The following is a 17,048-nucleotide window of genomic DNA, read 5'->3' as shown; positions in this document are numbered from 1 at the left end:
ACATCATCTGCAGCAATGACTCTTCTTGAAACCACAAACAGTCCAGTAATAGAGCCCTTTTCAAGCCAGATTCACAGTCATTTGTAAGTGCTTGTATTATCCTTGTTTCAATCTATATGACTGATTTTATAAAAGGCTTTTTTTTTCAGTCTTGTTCTTCAGCACAATTTTGTGATGGCTATGTGAACCAGAGGGAGAGGACAATTCAGAGTAGCTTCCCCAGGCTTTGGGAAGAAGTCACTGGAACCATTGCTAGGGGGGTGGTCAGGAGCTTCTGATTCCCTAGAACTCTGTGCACCTGTGCACCTGTCTCTTTCTTATTATGAAGCCCTCCTTCTTTACGGCTCTCAGTAACAATAATATTTATTCAAACATTTCATCCTCAGCAAATCACTTCTCTTCTCAATTCAGAAATGTGTGTTATAAAGGCCAAAAATGAAATTCTTATCCAAAAAGCCTAAAAATACCACATCTGATTTTCATTTGCATAAAAGTGAAGGAAGTTACAAAAGTCATTTTAGATGTATCTGCTGCTTTCATCACATTTATTTTGGCCGTTTGATATTATCAAGGATAAATATTTTAAGTGCTACTCTTTCAATTCCCAGAAAATCTTTGGGTTTTTTACTTAATGTTGAATCATATTATCCTCTTTCCATGCTTCATTAACTGAACTATTTCTTATCATTCTTCTATGCCTTTTTCACAGTTACTATATTCTATTTGATATTTATCACTTAAGTATTAATGGCATTTCATTATCGACTCTCATGTGTGGTAAGCTTGAGAATTCTAATTTCGCCTAGAATTCATTTGATTTGCTTATAAAAAGCCATGCCAAGGCGAGATAGAATAGTTATTCTAGAACCAACAGAAAGACTCCACATTGTCCCTACAGGGGAGCATTGAGCTCTATTTTTCATATACCTATATCCATTCATTTATTCTTCTAGGTGATATTCATTGAGCACTTATTGTGTCCTCGTGAACTTCACCTTCTAGCCAGGGAGAGCGACATCATCTAACTATTCTATTCCTTATTCAATTACAATCATGATAAATGCTGTAAGAAAGAGGTACAAGATGCCGTGTTTATAATCTGACCTAACCTTCCAACCTGGGGGTCATGGGAAGCTCAGAAGGACCAGGACAGTGAAGGGGGAGGCAGAAGGAATTGTGGAGCATCAGGTCTTCATGATACACAAAACACGGTGAGGTAGGTGTTCTTGGCTACGGAAGAGAAGCCAAATTATGTTGTTGCTTTTGAGCCAATTCTTTTTCCTCAAAGGAGACATACCAAATCTTTTTGGGAAATGCATACTTGACCTAGGGTAGAAATGGAATTTATCAGCTTCCGTGAGGGAGATGAGCCAGGAGCTGCACCTGCCGAACTGGAAGGAGGGGCCCAAACCGTGTCATCAGACCTCAGTGTTGTCACCACTTCCTGTCTCTGCTTTCCCTTGCATTGACTTCATCCTGCATGGGCTTCCCATGCTCACCAAGAAGTATTTAGGTTTATACCTTCCCGGGTTCAAGTTCAGGAGACCAGAGCCATGGCTCATTTCTAGCAGTTGCAGAGAAAGTCTCAGTGCATCTTACTGGGTGTGACAGGGTCATGTGCTCGGCCCTGAGCCAATCATAGTGGCCAGAGAAATGGGAATGCTCTGATTGGCTGGGCCAGACTGGAGGTCCACACCTGGACTTGTGGATGGCTTCCCGGAGGTCTTACTCTACAAAAGGATGAGGGACTTCTGGACAGCCTTAACAACAGATGTCCAGAGTTGATTTCTCAAATGCTGTGTGCTTTAGCTTTCAACCTTGTTCTGCTCCAATAAAATTGAATTTTTGGAAAAGACTTATAAACTGGAGATAAATATATCTGTGCAAGGAAAAGAACTTTGAGGCCACTGAATTCCAAGGCACTGAGATCGTTGAAATGCTATGCCCCAGACTGCAGTGTTTCTTGCACAAATGTAGATATGGATACATTCTCAGATACTGCTGTGACTTTTACCTCCCTGATTCTGAAGCCAGGAAAGTCAGCCAGAGTCCTTTTCCTCTGGTTACAGCTAATAAAGCTTCATTACTTTGGAGCTGTTCCTCTACCCGTAGAAAATTACATACAATTCTCAGAGTACTCATTTCTTGAGTTATTAGATCCTTTCAACTGAATCCCTTGGACCTTCTGTTATTTCCAGTTTGGAAACATCACAATAGAAAGGCCAGGTTTGGAAAAAAGACTGGCCACAAGAGAGTCTGAGCGCCTCCTATATTCCTCAAAACACATTACAGTCTTGGATGTGAAGATAAGAGGACTGTGACAGCTCTTTTCCTTGATTGCTAAGGTTGATGCGCTTGATCTTGCTAGCCAAGCCAGGAGGCAGATGTTTTTACTTCCCAAGCCAACTCTAGTCAGTTGGTAGTGGCTGACTGGAGTGCTACGCTAAGAAGAATTTTGAGAATACAGTTGACCCTTAAACAACATGGAGATACAACCCTCCACCCAGTCAAAAACCCACAGATAACTTTAACTTCCCCCAAAACTTAACTACTAATAGCCTACTGTTGAGCAGACACCTCAGTGGTAACATAAACAGTTGATTCACATGTGTTTCATATGTTAGGTATATAATATATTGTATTCTTACAATAATACCTAACTTTTCCTTAATATCTTTGGTATTTCTAAACTACACGATTTGTGAGTTTTTCAAATTGTTGCAAATCTCAAAAAATTCTTCCAATATATTTTTTAATTTGATTTTATTTAAATTCAATTAATTAGCATATAGTATATTCTTAGTTTCAGAGTCCAGTATATTTTTGAAAATGCATACAAGTGGACCTGTGCAATTCCAGCCCGTGTTGTTCAAGGATCGACTGTATATTCAAACTTCAAGGGAAACGGTGCTCTAATTGATTAGTTACGCCTGTTACAAGTGTAGGAATGGGAAAGAGTGGCATGCGTGCTACCTGTTTGCAATCTCTAAGCTGGGAAGATGTCCCATTGCTTTTATGCTCTATATGCATTTCTTCCACAACTCTGAGACAGGTTGAAAAAAAAAAAAGACTCTTAACGTGTCAAACGTATGAGAGTCACTGCAAGGGCCAGAGCTGGGGTGAGGCCAGAGGCACCTAAGGGGCAGAATGTAAGGAAGCGCTCACCTAGGGTCAAGCAAATTCAGAGTCATCACTTACTGAGATTGGATGGACCCTGAGATTGAATACCTCTCTAAAGGTTTTGCCCTCGGTTTCTCACTTGGTTCACTCTAGCCCGGGCCCTGGTTACTGTACTCTCTGCTGGAGACTTTTTTTTTTTAAAGATTTTATTTATTTATTTGACAGAGAGAGACACAGTGAGAGAGGGAACACAAGCAGGGGGAGTGGGAGAGGGAGAAGCAGGCTTCCCGCTGAGCAGGGAGCCCGATGCAGGGCTCAATCCCAGGACCCTGGGATCATGACCTGAGCTGAAGGCAGACGCTTAACGACTGAGGCATCCAGGTGCCCCTCTGCTGGAGACTTTAAACTCTATGGTTTGTGTAAAGGAAAAGCTTGGAAAAAAGAACAAAATGGGAGACAACAACAGTACTGGTTGCATTGCCATCAACATGGCCACCAAGAGGACATTCTCATTGGCTATTATTGTATAATATGGCTGTTCACCTGAAGATCAAGTCAGTAGCAGCACACCTCCAAGGTTCACTGGGCTGCTGAAACAAGGGAGTCTGGTTAACTGTTAATCGGTCTTTGCCTTTTAAAAACCATGACCCCTGCTGGATGTCCCATAGGGTCATTTCACGACAGTAACTCAATTGTTCTTACACTGAGGTAAGTGTCCCTTTATGTATGTCCTCAAGGTCAAAAAGAAAAGAAAATTGTAAGTTTTGAAGACCAGTTGCTCAGTGTATCCTTTCAAAATAAATGGCAGCCAGGGCGTCTTGTGGGTGGAATTTGAGACATTCTATAATCACAGGCTCTGTGAGGATCTTTGAACGTGGGCTGCCTCAGTGCCCCATCTTTGGGTTCCTCTGGTACCTTTCGTTAGTCCGGTTCCCCTGTTCTCTGGGCTAATCCTGGGATCTCTTTCAGAACATTTCTTCCAACGTGCTGGAGGAGTCTGCAGTCTCTGATGACACTTTGTCACCCGATGAGGATGGTGTGTGCTCAGGCCGATACTTCACCGAGAGTGGCCTGGTGGGCCTCCTGGAGCACGCAGCTGAACTCTTCAGCACGGTCAGTGCTCACAGGGGTCCCGGGGCCTCTGCGGTGGGCCGAACCCCCAGCACTGTGAATGCCAGTCTTACCCCGAGCCAGGCACACTTCCTGCTGGGCAGTGCGGGGTGGGGGGAGGGGGCAGAGGGTGGCCCCATATGACTTTGATGTATGCAAATTGCGTCAGGTCTGGAGGGAGCTGAGAAAGCCTTTCATCACTGCAGTATTCGGGTCTTCATGGCAGGCTTTTTGACTGGGCAGCAGTTATACTGTATCATTTCCATTTACTAGGGGGTAAATTAGGCCACAGAGAGGTGAAATGGCTTGCCCAGGGTTATACCACAAATGATGAGGCATGTTCTCACTCCCTCATTTTCCCTCTCATGGAGAAAATAATTGGGGTGGAGCCGCTGGGAAGGGAGGGAGGGAAGAGATGGACCAGCTGCCTTTCTGACAACTGGGTAGTGCTCAGGATTGGCGCAAACCAGGCCCAGCTGAGAGAACTATGTGAGGGCAAACCACTGAGACTCCCCTCATTTGCCTTATCTGGGTCTACACACTTCTGATAAGATAAACAAAAATAGGTAGATTAAGTCAGTGAGATTCAGGGCAGTAGAGAATGTCTGTTGCCCATTTTCATGTTAATAATTGTACTCCCCCCAGTTTTAAGCCAGGTAAATCTCTAATACTTCGCTATATTTAGCTGATCCAATTTTATGTTCATCCTTATGGTTTCCTTTCTTTTCTACCTTTCATTTCCAAGTTTCCTACCCTACGACCTCTATGTATTTTTTGTTTTAACTATCTTTTCTTTTTTCTGCTTTCCATTTCAGGATTCAGAGAAAGTGCAGTATACTTCCATTTTTCCTAAAATTCAAGAAAGTGAACTAGTTAGAATCCTGCCAGTTCCTTTTAGGCAAGCATTGAACATCTAGCTAAGCATGACCCCAGATGACATTTAATGATGCTGAAGCTGCCTTCCTAAATAGTTACTAGTCCCTGCTGCCAATCTGCTGCTTTTATTCCTTGGAAACCCTTTTGCCCACTTAACATCATCATAAAGGACCATTTAGCGTGTATCTAGTTCCGTTTGCGTGCTCCGGCCATTCCAGAGAAGCCGAGACATCACTCCTGCTCTGTAAAATATTGTGGTGCCCATAACTAATCCATTCTCCAGCACATAATGAACTCTGGATGCTCTTCTTAACTTTCCACTGGATTAAATTCTTGTTGATTATCTTCTCTTTCTAAGGGAGGATTGTATGAGACGGTTAATGAGGTCTACAAGCTGGTCATTCCCATCCTGGAAGCACACAGAGACTTCCGGAAGCTGACCTCCACCCACGACAAGCTACAGAAGGCTTTTGACAGCATCATCAGCAAGGTATCTGGGGAGTCTGGCCAGCAAGTCCTGTTACCTGGCAGCATGTAACCCTGTCCCAGAGATGCTTAGCCCTGCTTCCTCTCTAGCGAGTGATTTGTCTTGAGCACTTCATTGCTGTAGCTCTTGCCTACCCAATGGAGAGAGGCTGGGAATAAGGCAGAGGGCCAGAGGTCGGACAGTTCCGACTGAAAGAAAGCACCTTGAATGACTTTACAACCAGGAAATGTGAGGACTTTTAAAGTTCACTTCAAAGAAATCCTAGAAATCTTTCGTGGCATTTCTTTTTTTTAAATTATTTCCAAAGTTTCTTCCATAAACGTTACATTTTTTTAAAGGCTTGATTTCGGTTTATATTAGCCATAGGAATAAAGTGCTGTGTAACACAACAAAAGAATCCTTCCCTTTACAAGCCTATAGATCCTCAGAAATGACCTAACTAAAGAGAGGTTTTCTTATTTTGCTCACTAGGGTCACAAGAGAATGTTTGGGACCTACTTCCGAGTTGGGTTCTATGGATCCAAATTTGGGGATTTAGATGAGCAGGAATTTGTTTACAAAGAGCCTGCTATTACCAAGCTTCCTGAGATCTCTCACAGACTAGAGGTAAGAAAAGCGCTGGACTCCATATACTTCACAAAAGCAAGTTAGAGTGGGTCATTGCCAGAAAAAGAGTTATGGATTCATCATTGATCTGTATAAAAATTTGTCCACATTGCATTTATAATATGAAGGTATTAGGTGAGATCAGAAGGCAAAGCAGGATTTGGAGAGTTTTCTCCTAAGATTTGTATTTGCTTGTCTAAGTTTGTAAATTTATAGGGTGAGTATTTATTTTCAAGGCTACCCAAAAGTCAGTCATTGTCATGTGCTTTCCTATCACTCTTGTAATTTTAGTAATAGTTTTTCAGCCTTAAGATTATCACCTTGACTTTGAATCCTGCCAAATTACTGAGTTATCCCTACAAAGTGTTGCGGCCATCCTTTTGGTATCACTAGACAATACATCCCACTTCTGACACAGAGATGCTCACAGTAGCCATGCCTTGAGCTGGGGCATGGTGAGCTCTTCCTGCTGAGCTGGTCCAAGGAGTCATCCTCTGCGGATTATCAGAGTCAGTGTCCCGTCTCGTAGGCTAGAAGCCCCAACTCCAACCTGCTGTCTACACTTGATCCATAGTGTCACAGAAAAGAGCAGCATGTTCCTAGAGGAAAGGATGGGGAAATAGGAAAACAGCCTGGAGAAAAGTGAGAAAAGCAGACATGGAAAGGGCCAAGCACTAAGACCTCAGGATGAAAGTCAAGGGATGTCCTCCAGACAAAACCCTCGCAGGCTGAGTACCTGGGGACCCCAAAGTGCTGACACTTAATTCAAGATTCATTCCTTATGCCTGCTTGCCGTTGCTTCGAATTTATGCTTCTTCATAGCTGTAAAACTTAAAACACTTTAGTTGCCAAATTGCTCCTTATGCTATCCATCCCTGGAAAAAAAGAGACTTCAATTCCTACCGGACTCAGAGAAGCCATGGCACAGAGTGGTTCAGTAACTTGTCCAAAGTCATTCAGCTCACGAGAAGGAAAACCAGCAATTGACCCCAGGACACTTGGTTCCCTATTATGTTTCTCCAACGTGGGACTAGAAGTGTGTGTTTTGTCTTCTTGTGAAATGTGATTCGTCACATTCTGGGAAGCCTAGTGACCTCCAAGCTCCTAGGGTACAAAAGGCAAGAAGTAAATTGTGCTATTCCCCTGGAGCTGCTTCCGGAAAGATGAAGACATTGGTTGAGTTAGAGGTCAAGCACACTTATTTTAGGGAAGCACCCATCAGTTTGCAATGCTGCACTTCCTTACATTTTTATTTTTGTCTCCAGAAATGCCAACTTGCCTCATTAGCTGAGAAAGACCTCCGATAATGAGCAAATTCTTCCTTAAGCTTGTTGCAAACTTACTCTCCTTTTAAGACACAAAGAGTTGCATTAATATATTAAAATAATCTTTGTAATCTGTTGGTTCTTCTCGCCTAGGGATTTTATGGCCAGTGTTTCGGTGAGGAATTTGTAGAAGTGATAAAAGACTCTGCTCCTGTGGACAAAACCAAGTTGGATCCTAACAAGGTATGGGGAAGTTTGCAAAAAGTCACCCTCAGGCTCCGATTCCCTTTGTTCTACCCCCCAAAACACAAAATGTCCTCTGTCTGGGCTCTCAAAGTCACTTTGGTGTAGCCAAACTTTTTTGTCAAGGGTTCAACTATTATATGGTTAGATCTTAAAGAAACCATATTCCAAGGCAGGAACCATAAGAGCTACCACTTATTAAACACCAGCTGTGTGCCTGGCACTGCATCAGGCCCTTTGTGTACATCATCTCCTTTCATCCTCCAAGAGCCCTTTGAAGTAGGTGTGGTTATTCCTATTTCACAGATGAGAAAACTGAGGTACAAAATTGTCAAGCAGCTTTCCAGGATCACGCAGGTGTCCAAGCCAGGACCCAAGCTCAGCGTCTGTCCTCCTCAAACCCATCCTCCTGATCACCATTCTTTATTGCCTTTCTGTGCAAAGTTTTACACTCAACTTCAAACATATTGAAAAGATGCAAACTTCTCACTGCCAGTGCTTAGTGGCTCCCTGCTTTAAGCTGCAGGAATTTCTTCCAGCCAGGAGCAGGGCCCCCCGTGACGTTGGGGGAATGATGGGAAGGGCTTGGACCTCAGTGACCTCCCTTGTCACAGGAGGGTGTATTCTGTCCCATCCCTGGCTGGGTGTGCCGCATCCAGTGTGGACACTCTCCACCCCGAGCCAGTGGCAGGGGCTCAGGCCTCCACAGCCCTGCCCTCTCTTCCGACACCAGCCTCAGGCCACCCCCATGTCTGACCAAATGGTTACTAATTTGGGGGTTCCCGCGGCGGCCCTCAGGTTAAGGAATTCACTAGAGTGACTCACAGACCTCAGGGAAGTACCTTATGACAATGACAGTTTTATGATAAAGGGTACACAGAAGGCAAGGTCTGGGAAGGACCCTAGCGCTTCCATGCCCTCTCCTTGTGGAATCAGGGCATATCCCCCAGCCTCCCTCCTGCCCAGCAGGTCTGTGTAGTCACCTGTCAGGAAGCTCCACAGAGTCTTGGTGTCCAGAGTTTAATGTCCAGGCACGCCTGATTAACTTGTGGGCCACATTACTGAACTCAAGTCTCCAGCCCCTGCCTCCCCGCCCTGGTTGAGGCCAAAGTCAGCCCCGACTCCCAACCCTCTAATTCATGCATGGTCTTTTGGGTGACCAGCCCCCATCCTGGGACCCACCAAGCTTGGGTCACCTCATTAAAATAACAGAGACACTCCTGTCCCTCAGGACATTCCATGGGTTTTGGAAGCTGCCTGCTAGCAAATGCGAAGACTAGATATATTCCTTAGCGTATCACGGACCGGCGGGGCGGGGGCGGGGGGCGGGTGCTGTCCTCCTGCTCAGCCCACCTCATAGATGTGTACATGAGCCTGTCTAAGCTGCTGGGAATAATGCAAGTTCACGGTATTTATGAAACGCTAGGGCCCAGAGGAGCGTTTGCCATCTGGCAGGCCCGGAAAGTGAAGAGTCCAAACTCTCCCCTCAGTTCTGTCCTCCGGGATGTTAAGGAGATGATGCAAGTAGGGAGGAATTGACCAAATGCAAGAGTTTGTTTTTCTCCAGATTTCGAAAGACTTGCTCACTTCACACACCTTCCCTAGCCCAAGCCTAAGGGTAGTAAGTGTGGTAGGAGCTGAGCAAGGCTTCGACAGAGGTGGCGGAGGTCCTTGGATGATAGGCGTGCACAGCACGTGCCGCGGAGAGTCACCAGTGTCCCCAGGGACATCCCTGACACGTGGTGCACTTGTGCCCTCTTCTAAAATGCCCAAGGCGGGTGCTGAGAGTTTTAAATGAGAAGCCAAACCCAGAATGACAGCCGGATTTCATCACACTAAATAGTGATTTATAGGCTGAGGTCAGTGTCGTCCCCCACTCTTTTCACTGGGTGGGTATTACAGAGCCTTTGGCCACTGTCATTTTTTTTTTTTTTTTTAAAGAGGCCTTCTTTCTTAATAAGTGCTCTTGTTCAGCGTGTGTGTGTGTGTGTGTGTGTGGGTGTGTGTGCGTGCCCACGCATGCACGCATTTCTAAAGGAGGTACGTGCGGTGAAATTCACCTTTCTGATGTTGAGTTCTCTGAGTTTTGACAAACAAGTGTCACCACCACCAGGAAGAGTTCCATCACCCCCAAATATCTCCCCATGCCTCTTCCTTCTGCTCTGAGCCCCTGACCATCATTGATCTGCCGTCTGTCCCTGTAGTTTTGCCTTTTCCAGAAGGTCACATAAATGGAACCCTAGACTAGTAAGTGCAAGCTCACAGTCCTTTGAGTCTGGCTCTGTCACTGCAGACAATGCATCTGAAATTCCTCCATGAGGCAGTCCTTCTCTTCCTTTGTCCTGCAGAGTCGTATTCTGTCAACTGGCTGTACCACCATCTGTTTACCTGTTCCCCGCCGGAGGGACGTTTGTGTTGTTTCTAGTTTTTGTCTATTATGAATTCTGCTGTAGACATTGCGTGCAGGTTTTTGTGTGAACATAAGTTTGCATTTCTCATGAATGCCCATGTCAGAGCGGGATTGCGGGGTCATATGGCCAATGTCCTCTATCTGTGTAAGAAACGGCTAGCCTTATGTTAGAAGGGGCTGTCCCACTTTCCACTCCCATCATCGGTATGTGAAAGTTCCGGCACCTCTCCGTCCCTGGCCGTGCTCAGGATTGTCACATGCCTTCAGTCTGGCCATTCTAAGTGGGTAGCAGTCATGGTGGCTCCAGAAAGGAAAGCTTGTCTGTTCTGAATAGCAGTTTGTGAACTTTCGTACCAAGTTTCCGTTGGACCAGTGAGGTCAGCTTGGAGGGGCAGCCGGGAGACCTGACTTCACACGGGCACACTGCCCTGTCCTTCTCGCCCACAGCCCTTCGTCTCCCTGGGGGTGCAGAGCAGGGATGGCTGACGTCTGGCCTGATGTGCTCAGCTTCTGTGGCTTTGGGGTGCACACAGGGTGGGTGCAGGGCGCTGTGTCCCAACATGCCTCCCCAGTGCATCCTGGGTGGTAGCTTGCAGACGAGCTCATCTCCTCCTTCCCCCCACCTTTTCCCCCTCAGGCCTACATACAGATCACGTTTGTGGAGCCCTACTTTGATGAGTATGAGATGAAAGACAGGGTAACCTACTTTGAGAAGAATTTCAATCTGCGGAGGTTCATGTACACCACCCCCTTCACCCTGGAGGGGCGGCCCCGGGGAGAACTGCATGAGCAGTACCGGCGGAACACCGTCCTGACCACCATGCATGCCTTCCCCTACGTCAAGACCAGGATCAGCGTCATCCAGAAGGAAGAGGTAATGGCCCCTGGAGCCAGCGCGCTCGGGACCAAGGTCACCACTGAATGCCCGCGTCTCCCTCCCAGGATGACACTCACACCTCCCCCGAGCTCCTTCATGGCAGACTGGAGAGAAAATCAAAAAAAGGGACACACTGGAAATATTATCATGGTGGTTATTCTCTGACTGTCATGGCGCCAGGGAATCCCATTTAGGCAGCCATGCATTTCGTAGCATTACTTTATATTTAAATATTTTATATTTTGAAGTTATATCTTCGACATAAATAGAATGACAGAATTACAATATTTAACGTGTTTATTGTCATGTTATGTTTACTTGAAATGTATATTGAAAATTTAAATATTTTTTATTGAATTTTTATATATTTGGAAGCTTACAGGTGATTCAGACAGAGCAAGCAAGTAGCCCCATGAGTTGGTGGTGAGCTGGAAGAAGGGCCCCCTGCAAGATAGGCAAGGAGACCAATGGACTTCCAGTCCCAGATTCCTCCTGTAATGTTGCTCAAGACACTTATTTTCATTCAGCTTTTCTCATCTATACACTGACAGTGAGGACCCCTTTCTCTTCTCTGGTTCTCTGTACAGTAGGAGACTTTGAACCCATTGTAAGAGGACTGATCAAGAAAGTGTCTCCAGACTTGACATAGTACAAACATTTTATTTTACTTTAAAATACATATGTGGACATTTATTTGTCATTCAGTTTATATAAGGCCCCAGCCTTCCCTGTGATCCGGGGTTGGCGGATCACAATTCAGCATTGTCTTTCTAGTATAAGCCCCCCCCTTAATACACTGTCCGTAATTTTCAGTTTTTATTCCTATAAAGCAGAAGAGGAGCTTAAAGGTACTTGATAAACAATATGAGGACAGAGTCCCTCTGGATTTTTATGACTTGCTTGCCCCTAGCCTTTTACAGTTGTCTTGCACACACCTAATAAGGCAGGAATCTTTATGGCGACTCACTTTTGTGGTATCTTGCCCCAGCATTCAGCTTGGTGTTCACAGAAACCGTTCTGTTTCTTTCCACACCCACAGTTCATCAGTTTGTGCATTATTTAATTAGATGAGGTCATTAAAATAACAGGCGTAACAGGCATCATCAAGTCAGTGAACGCGCAGAGCTAAGCCGTGGTGAACGGATGCCTCGTGGGGCAGGAGCAGAAGTGACTGAGCTCACTGCCCATCAGCTAGGGTGTCAGCAACCACATCAGAGAGCGGGCTTCACAGACATGAGAGAAATCCAGGACGAGTGACTCAGTTACGAGGAGGTTGGTTTAGAAGGCCTCTGTTGTATTTCTTATTGTTTTGGACTTTTGGACACTAGGATAGGTAGGCATAGCAGAGGAATAAACTCAGGGACCCAGTAAGCACCCCCACAGCGTTTCTTGGCCATATCTCCCTTTCCCGAGAACCTCAGCGTGTTAGACCCCCTAGGACTGCTGTAGCGGAGGACCACAGGCTACATGGCCAACATGGCAGAAGCGTCTTGTCTCATAGTTCCAGCGGCCAGTGACCAAATTAAGATGTTGGCGAGGTTGGTTCCTTCTGAAGGCTGTGGGGGCTGGATGTGGTCTGGGCCTCCCTCCTTGGCTTGTATATGATGATCTCCCTGTGTCTTCACATTCTCTCCCTCAACATGTGTCTCTGGGTCCACATTTCATCTTCTTAGAGGGACATTCATCATATAGGGCCCATCCTAATGACCTCTCTTTAACTTGATTACCTCTGTAAAGACCCTATCTCAAGTAAGGTCACATCCTGAGGTACTGGGAATTAGGACTTCGGTATATGAAGTTGGGGGCAGGGATAACTCCACCTATAACATTTAAGAAGGACCCTACCCCAAACCTGCAGAACCTGGCAACCAGGAGATTGACCCTTAAGAGAATTCTGTTAATCAGGAATTCATCTTCAGGGGGAGTTGGAGAAGGTACACATGATGCCAAAATCATGCGTTATGGTGGAGACAAAACTCTTGAGTGCTGTGCTTCTCATACCTTCTCTAATTATAAGTCAAGTAACTTGTTTAATAATTGGAAAGGAAACTTAACAGGGTAGAAAGAACATGCATTTTGAATGTAGACATCATTGTGATCAAATTCTGAGCTCCCTCCTTACTACCCTGTGTCATTTGGTGGCACTTTCTGAACCTTATAAATCCCTCTTTGGATGTAGAATGGAGAGAATACATAGGTTGTTTAAAGGAATCCATGAGAAATGTCCGCAAAGTTCCCCGAGGACAGTAAGTGTTCAAGAAATGTTAGGCCTTTCCTTCCTCTTAACCTACCCAGAGTATTTTAAATATTCTGAAGGTATCCTTACCTGCTTCTTCAAATCCGGTTCGTCATAGCCCCAGGTTTGTCCATGGCTTCCAAGACCAGACAATGACTTCCCCGAACTTCTGTCTTATGTTCAGTTTGTTTTGACACCAATTGAAGTTGCCATTGAGGATATGAAGAAGAAGACCCTGCAGTTAGCGGTTGCCATTAACCAGGAGCCCCCTGATGCCAAGATGCTTCAGATGGTGTTGCAGGGCTCCGTCGGAGCTACTGTAAATCAGGTGAGCAAGACTGGCTGCCGGCAACTCCTCTGGTCCTTGTTACTTGGGTTTCCATTATATGTCTACACCTCCTTCCTTGAGGTTGATGAAGAGTCTGATCCACACATAAATGGTATCCCTGAACTTAGACCCAACACTTGTGAGGTTTAGAAGACTTAGAGGAGGGCTCTTCACATAACAAGCGTGGTAGAAAAGAAGTCCCAGGGGCACCTGGGTGGCTCAGTCGGTTAGGCACCTGCCTCGGGCTCAGGTCCTGATCTCGGGGTCCTGGGATCGAGCCCTGCACTGGGCTCCCTGCTCAGCGGGGAATCTGCTTTTCCCTCTCCCTCTGTCCCTACTCCACTTGTGCTCTTTCTCTCTCGAATAAATAAATAAAATCTTAAAAAAAAAAAAAAAAGAAAAGAAAAGAAGTCCCAGACATGAGTAGACCAAGTGGAAGGGGCACCATTTTCACAGAGAGGGCTTCACTTTGAGGCCAGACCTGGCAGCGTGCTCCAGATCTGGGTCCTCTTGCAGAGGGCTTAGTCATGCCCAATGCAGGCAAGGTTGTTGCAGAGCTTGAGGCCAATCTAAGAATGTCTGTAGGAGAGAGGGGAAAGGGTCTAGAACATGCAGCCCCTGGGTCAGTCACCAGACAAATCCAGCATGCCGGGGGCCTTGCCAGCCAGGAGTGACCAGGGACCAGGCTTCTTGGGGCACTTCAGACCAAGCTGGATATTCTCAAACCCCTTAGAATCCTTACTCCCAAACCCAGCATGTGACTAAACCAGTCTCAGATACAGGGAGGTGCTAGCCTCATACTTTCTGTCCAGTGGGCATCCTTAATTTCAGATCCAGATCTGCTCTTGTCTACACCTCCACTCAAAAACCTAGTGAGTATCATGACTTTTTCCTCACTCACCCCACCTGGACTTCCCTGCAAAAATTGTGTCCAGATAATATCAAGGGAATAGAAATAGTACAGAGGAGAAATGACTATTATATTTCCAAGATCAGGAAATATTAGGAAGTTTTGCTTTAAGTCTCAATCCTTTAATGAAAATGGAAGACTTTATGAGCCCATAACCATGTACTGTGCGTATCTCTGACGCAAGCCAGCATTTACACAAAATGGCGCCACGACTAGGGCAACTAAATAAGTGAATATGAAAGGATGAATCAAGACAATCCTCAATTTTAGAAAAGCAACTCAGATCACATACCCTGTGATGCAGTAGTATTACCTTTACATACAAAGGACAGCCTATTATTAATATAGCATTTGATTAAGAAAATACATTTGGGGGCGCCTGGGTGGCTCAGTCGTTAAGCGTCTGCCTTCGGCTCTGGTCATGATCCCAGGGTCCCGGGATCAAGCCCCACATCGGGCTCCCTGCTCCGCGGGGAGTCTGTCTGTCTCCCTCACCTTCTGCCCCCCCCACTCCCACTCCTGCGCTCTCTCTCTCTCTCTCTCTCAAATAAATAAATCAAATCTTTTATAAAAAAAGAAAATACATTTATACTTCTGAGTATTCTCCTAAATGTCCACACTCCTAAGAAATCAGTTTCCTGAGAAGTTCAGTACCTTCCTTGATTTTTTTGTTTTGGTCACACTACCTACAGAATTAAATGTCCAAACTCAGAAGTCAATCCAAGATTTTCTCCCAAGTAATATAATTTTCTTTCCAATGTCATATTGTTCTGTTCCTTTTCCCATCAGGGACCACTGGAAGTAGCCCAAGTGTTCTTGGCCGAAATTCCAGCTGACCCAAAGCTCTATCGACATCACAACAAGTTGAGATTATGCTTTAAGGAGTTCATAATGCGGTAAGATGGGGTATGGCTGGGAAGGCAGCAGAGCAGTGGTTCTCAGAGAGGGGTCCCCAGACAGCAGCTAGGGCATCACCTGAGAACTTGCTAGAAAGGCCAGTTCTCGGGCACCAGCCAGGCCTACGGAATCAGAATTTCCAGAGGTGGAGCCCGGCAGTCTGGGTTTTAACAAGCCCTCTGGGGATTCTGATGCACCCTCCCGCCTGGGAACCCCTGCAGCAGACCAGCCTTATGTGTACTATTAAGTAACCGACATTCAAACTGTAAAGTGCTTTCATGTTTATGTCTTGTGTGTGCCGCGCACATCAAACCGGTATTACCACCAGCCTCATTTTGCCCAAAGGGGAAACGGAGGTTTGGAGATGGGAAATGATTTTGCCTGAGGTCACACAGCTAGTTAGTGGGAGAGCTGAGTTCAAATCCAGAGCTTCTGAGCCACATAGCCCACATCTCCATTCGTGTGTTGACCGTCCACGATGCTTTCAAGTCCAAGAGGCATTGGTTTTAGAAGTTTTAATATCACGTGATAACTTATTTGTAGAATCTTAAGAATAGACCCTGCCTCAAATTTGGTGAAGACAGTTCTAATGCTGGGCTTTTTCAAAAGCATCCTCTCTCTGGCAGTTCCCATCGTCAGACAGGCTTCTGTGGGCTGGCATCAGGAGCGGCCCATTCAGGCTGCATAGGAGCGGGTCTTTGAGCAAGGTCTTGCAAACTGTTGCAGTACAGACGGGTACCGTGGGGTCTCCTGTGGCCCTAAAATGAATGATTATGAAGGATGTGATGACCTTTTACCCATGATGTCAGGAAAATGTGTACCAGTATTTCTTTTCAACCTTGGAGCAGCATATCAAGTGTAGGAATAACCTCACTTGGCAGATGGGGAATAAAGGAGGCTAAAAGTGAAAGTTTGCTAAATTCACTGAAAACTCATCAGTGTGCCAGTGTTGGGTAAGGTGAGGGATCCCTCCTCTTCCACAGGCCCTGGTGAGAGGTCTGCAAACGTGCTGTATATGGAGACACACTCGGTCTGTGTGCAAGTGCCCATACACACATGGGGCACATACACAGAGATTATATTTATTAATATTTTGGCATTTGAATTGCTTCCTGTATTTGAAAGCAATTCTGACATTACACAAAAGCTGCATTTTGTTGAGTAGAGAGAGCATTTTTACAGAACAAAAAAACTAGAAAAATGCTGTGGGAATTTTTAAAGATCTATTTCCTTTCCACTTATCTTCATTTAAAATTATTTTGGGGGACAGCTGGGTGGCTCAGTCAGTTAAGCGCCTGGCTCTTGGTTTCTGCTCAGGTCATGATCTCGGGGTTCTGGGATTGAGACCCATGTAGGGCTCCATCCTCAGTGGGGAGTCTGCTTCAGATTCTCTCCCCCTCTTCCTCTGCTCCTTCCCCTGGCTTGCGCGCACTCTCTCTCTAAAATAAATAAATCTTTAAAAAATAAATAAAATGAAATAAAATAAGGTATGGTTGAAGGCCCCCGAAGTTGGCAGTGGCCCAGGCCTCCTTGGACCTCTGAAATGTTGAAAGAGGCAGTATGACCCGGGTACGGTATCAGTTGTGGGAAGACAGGAGCTCCCGACAGCACCCCTAGGTCCATAACTAAATACCAGCACAGTGCAGCGTGCACTACCCACTGCCAAGAGCACAGGAAATACAG

General features: G+C 45.6%; 1 protein-coding gene across 2 annotated transcripts in view; it reads left to right on the top strand.

Annotated features, from left to right (window-relative positions):
• The window catches only part of DOCK8 (dedicator of cytokinesis 8), a 218,192-nt gene that overhangs the window by 188,421 nt on the left and 12,723 nt on the right, over positions 1-17,048 (top strand). For both annotated transcript variants that reach the window (XM_028117339.2, XM_028117340.2), the window contains 7 exons: positions 4,090-4,233; positions 5,465-5,596; positions 6,065-6,199; positions 7,618-7,707; positions 10,755-10,991; positions 13,415-13,558; positions 15,258-15,364. In XM_028117339.2, the coding sequence (XP_027973140.2) occupies positions 4,090-4,233; positions 5,465-5,596; positions 6,065-6,199; positions 7,618-7,707; positions 10,755-10,991; positions 13,415-13,558; positions 15,258-15,364 (989 nt within the window). The remainder of the gene's footprint in view (positions 1-4,089; positions 4,234-5,464; positions 5,597-6,064; positions 6,200-7,617; positions 7,708-10,754; positions 10,992-13,414; positions 13,559-15,257; positions 15,365-17,048) is intronic.

This window comes from Eumetopias jubatus, unplaced genomic scaffold, assembly GCF_037043125.1.
Source record: "Eumetopias jubatus isolate StellerSeaLion01/CBP00866 unplaced genomic scaffold, mEumJub1_p1.0 scaffold_15, whole genome shotgun sequence".
Taxonomy (NCBI): Eukaryota; Metazoa; Chordata; class Mammalia; order Carnivora; family Otariidae; genus Eumetopias; species Eumetopias jubatus.
Note: the sequence above shows the minus strand (reverse complement) of the source record. Positions and strands in the feature narration are given on the sequence as shown.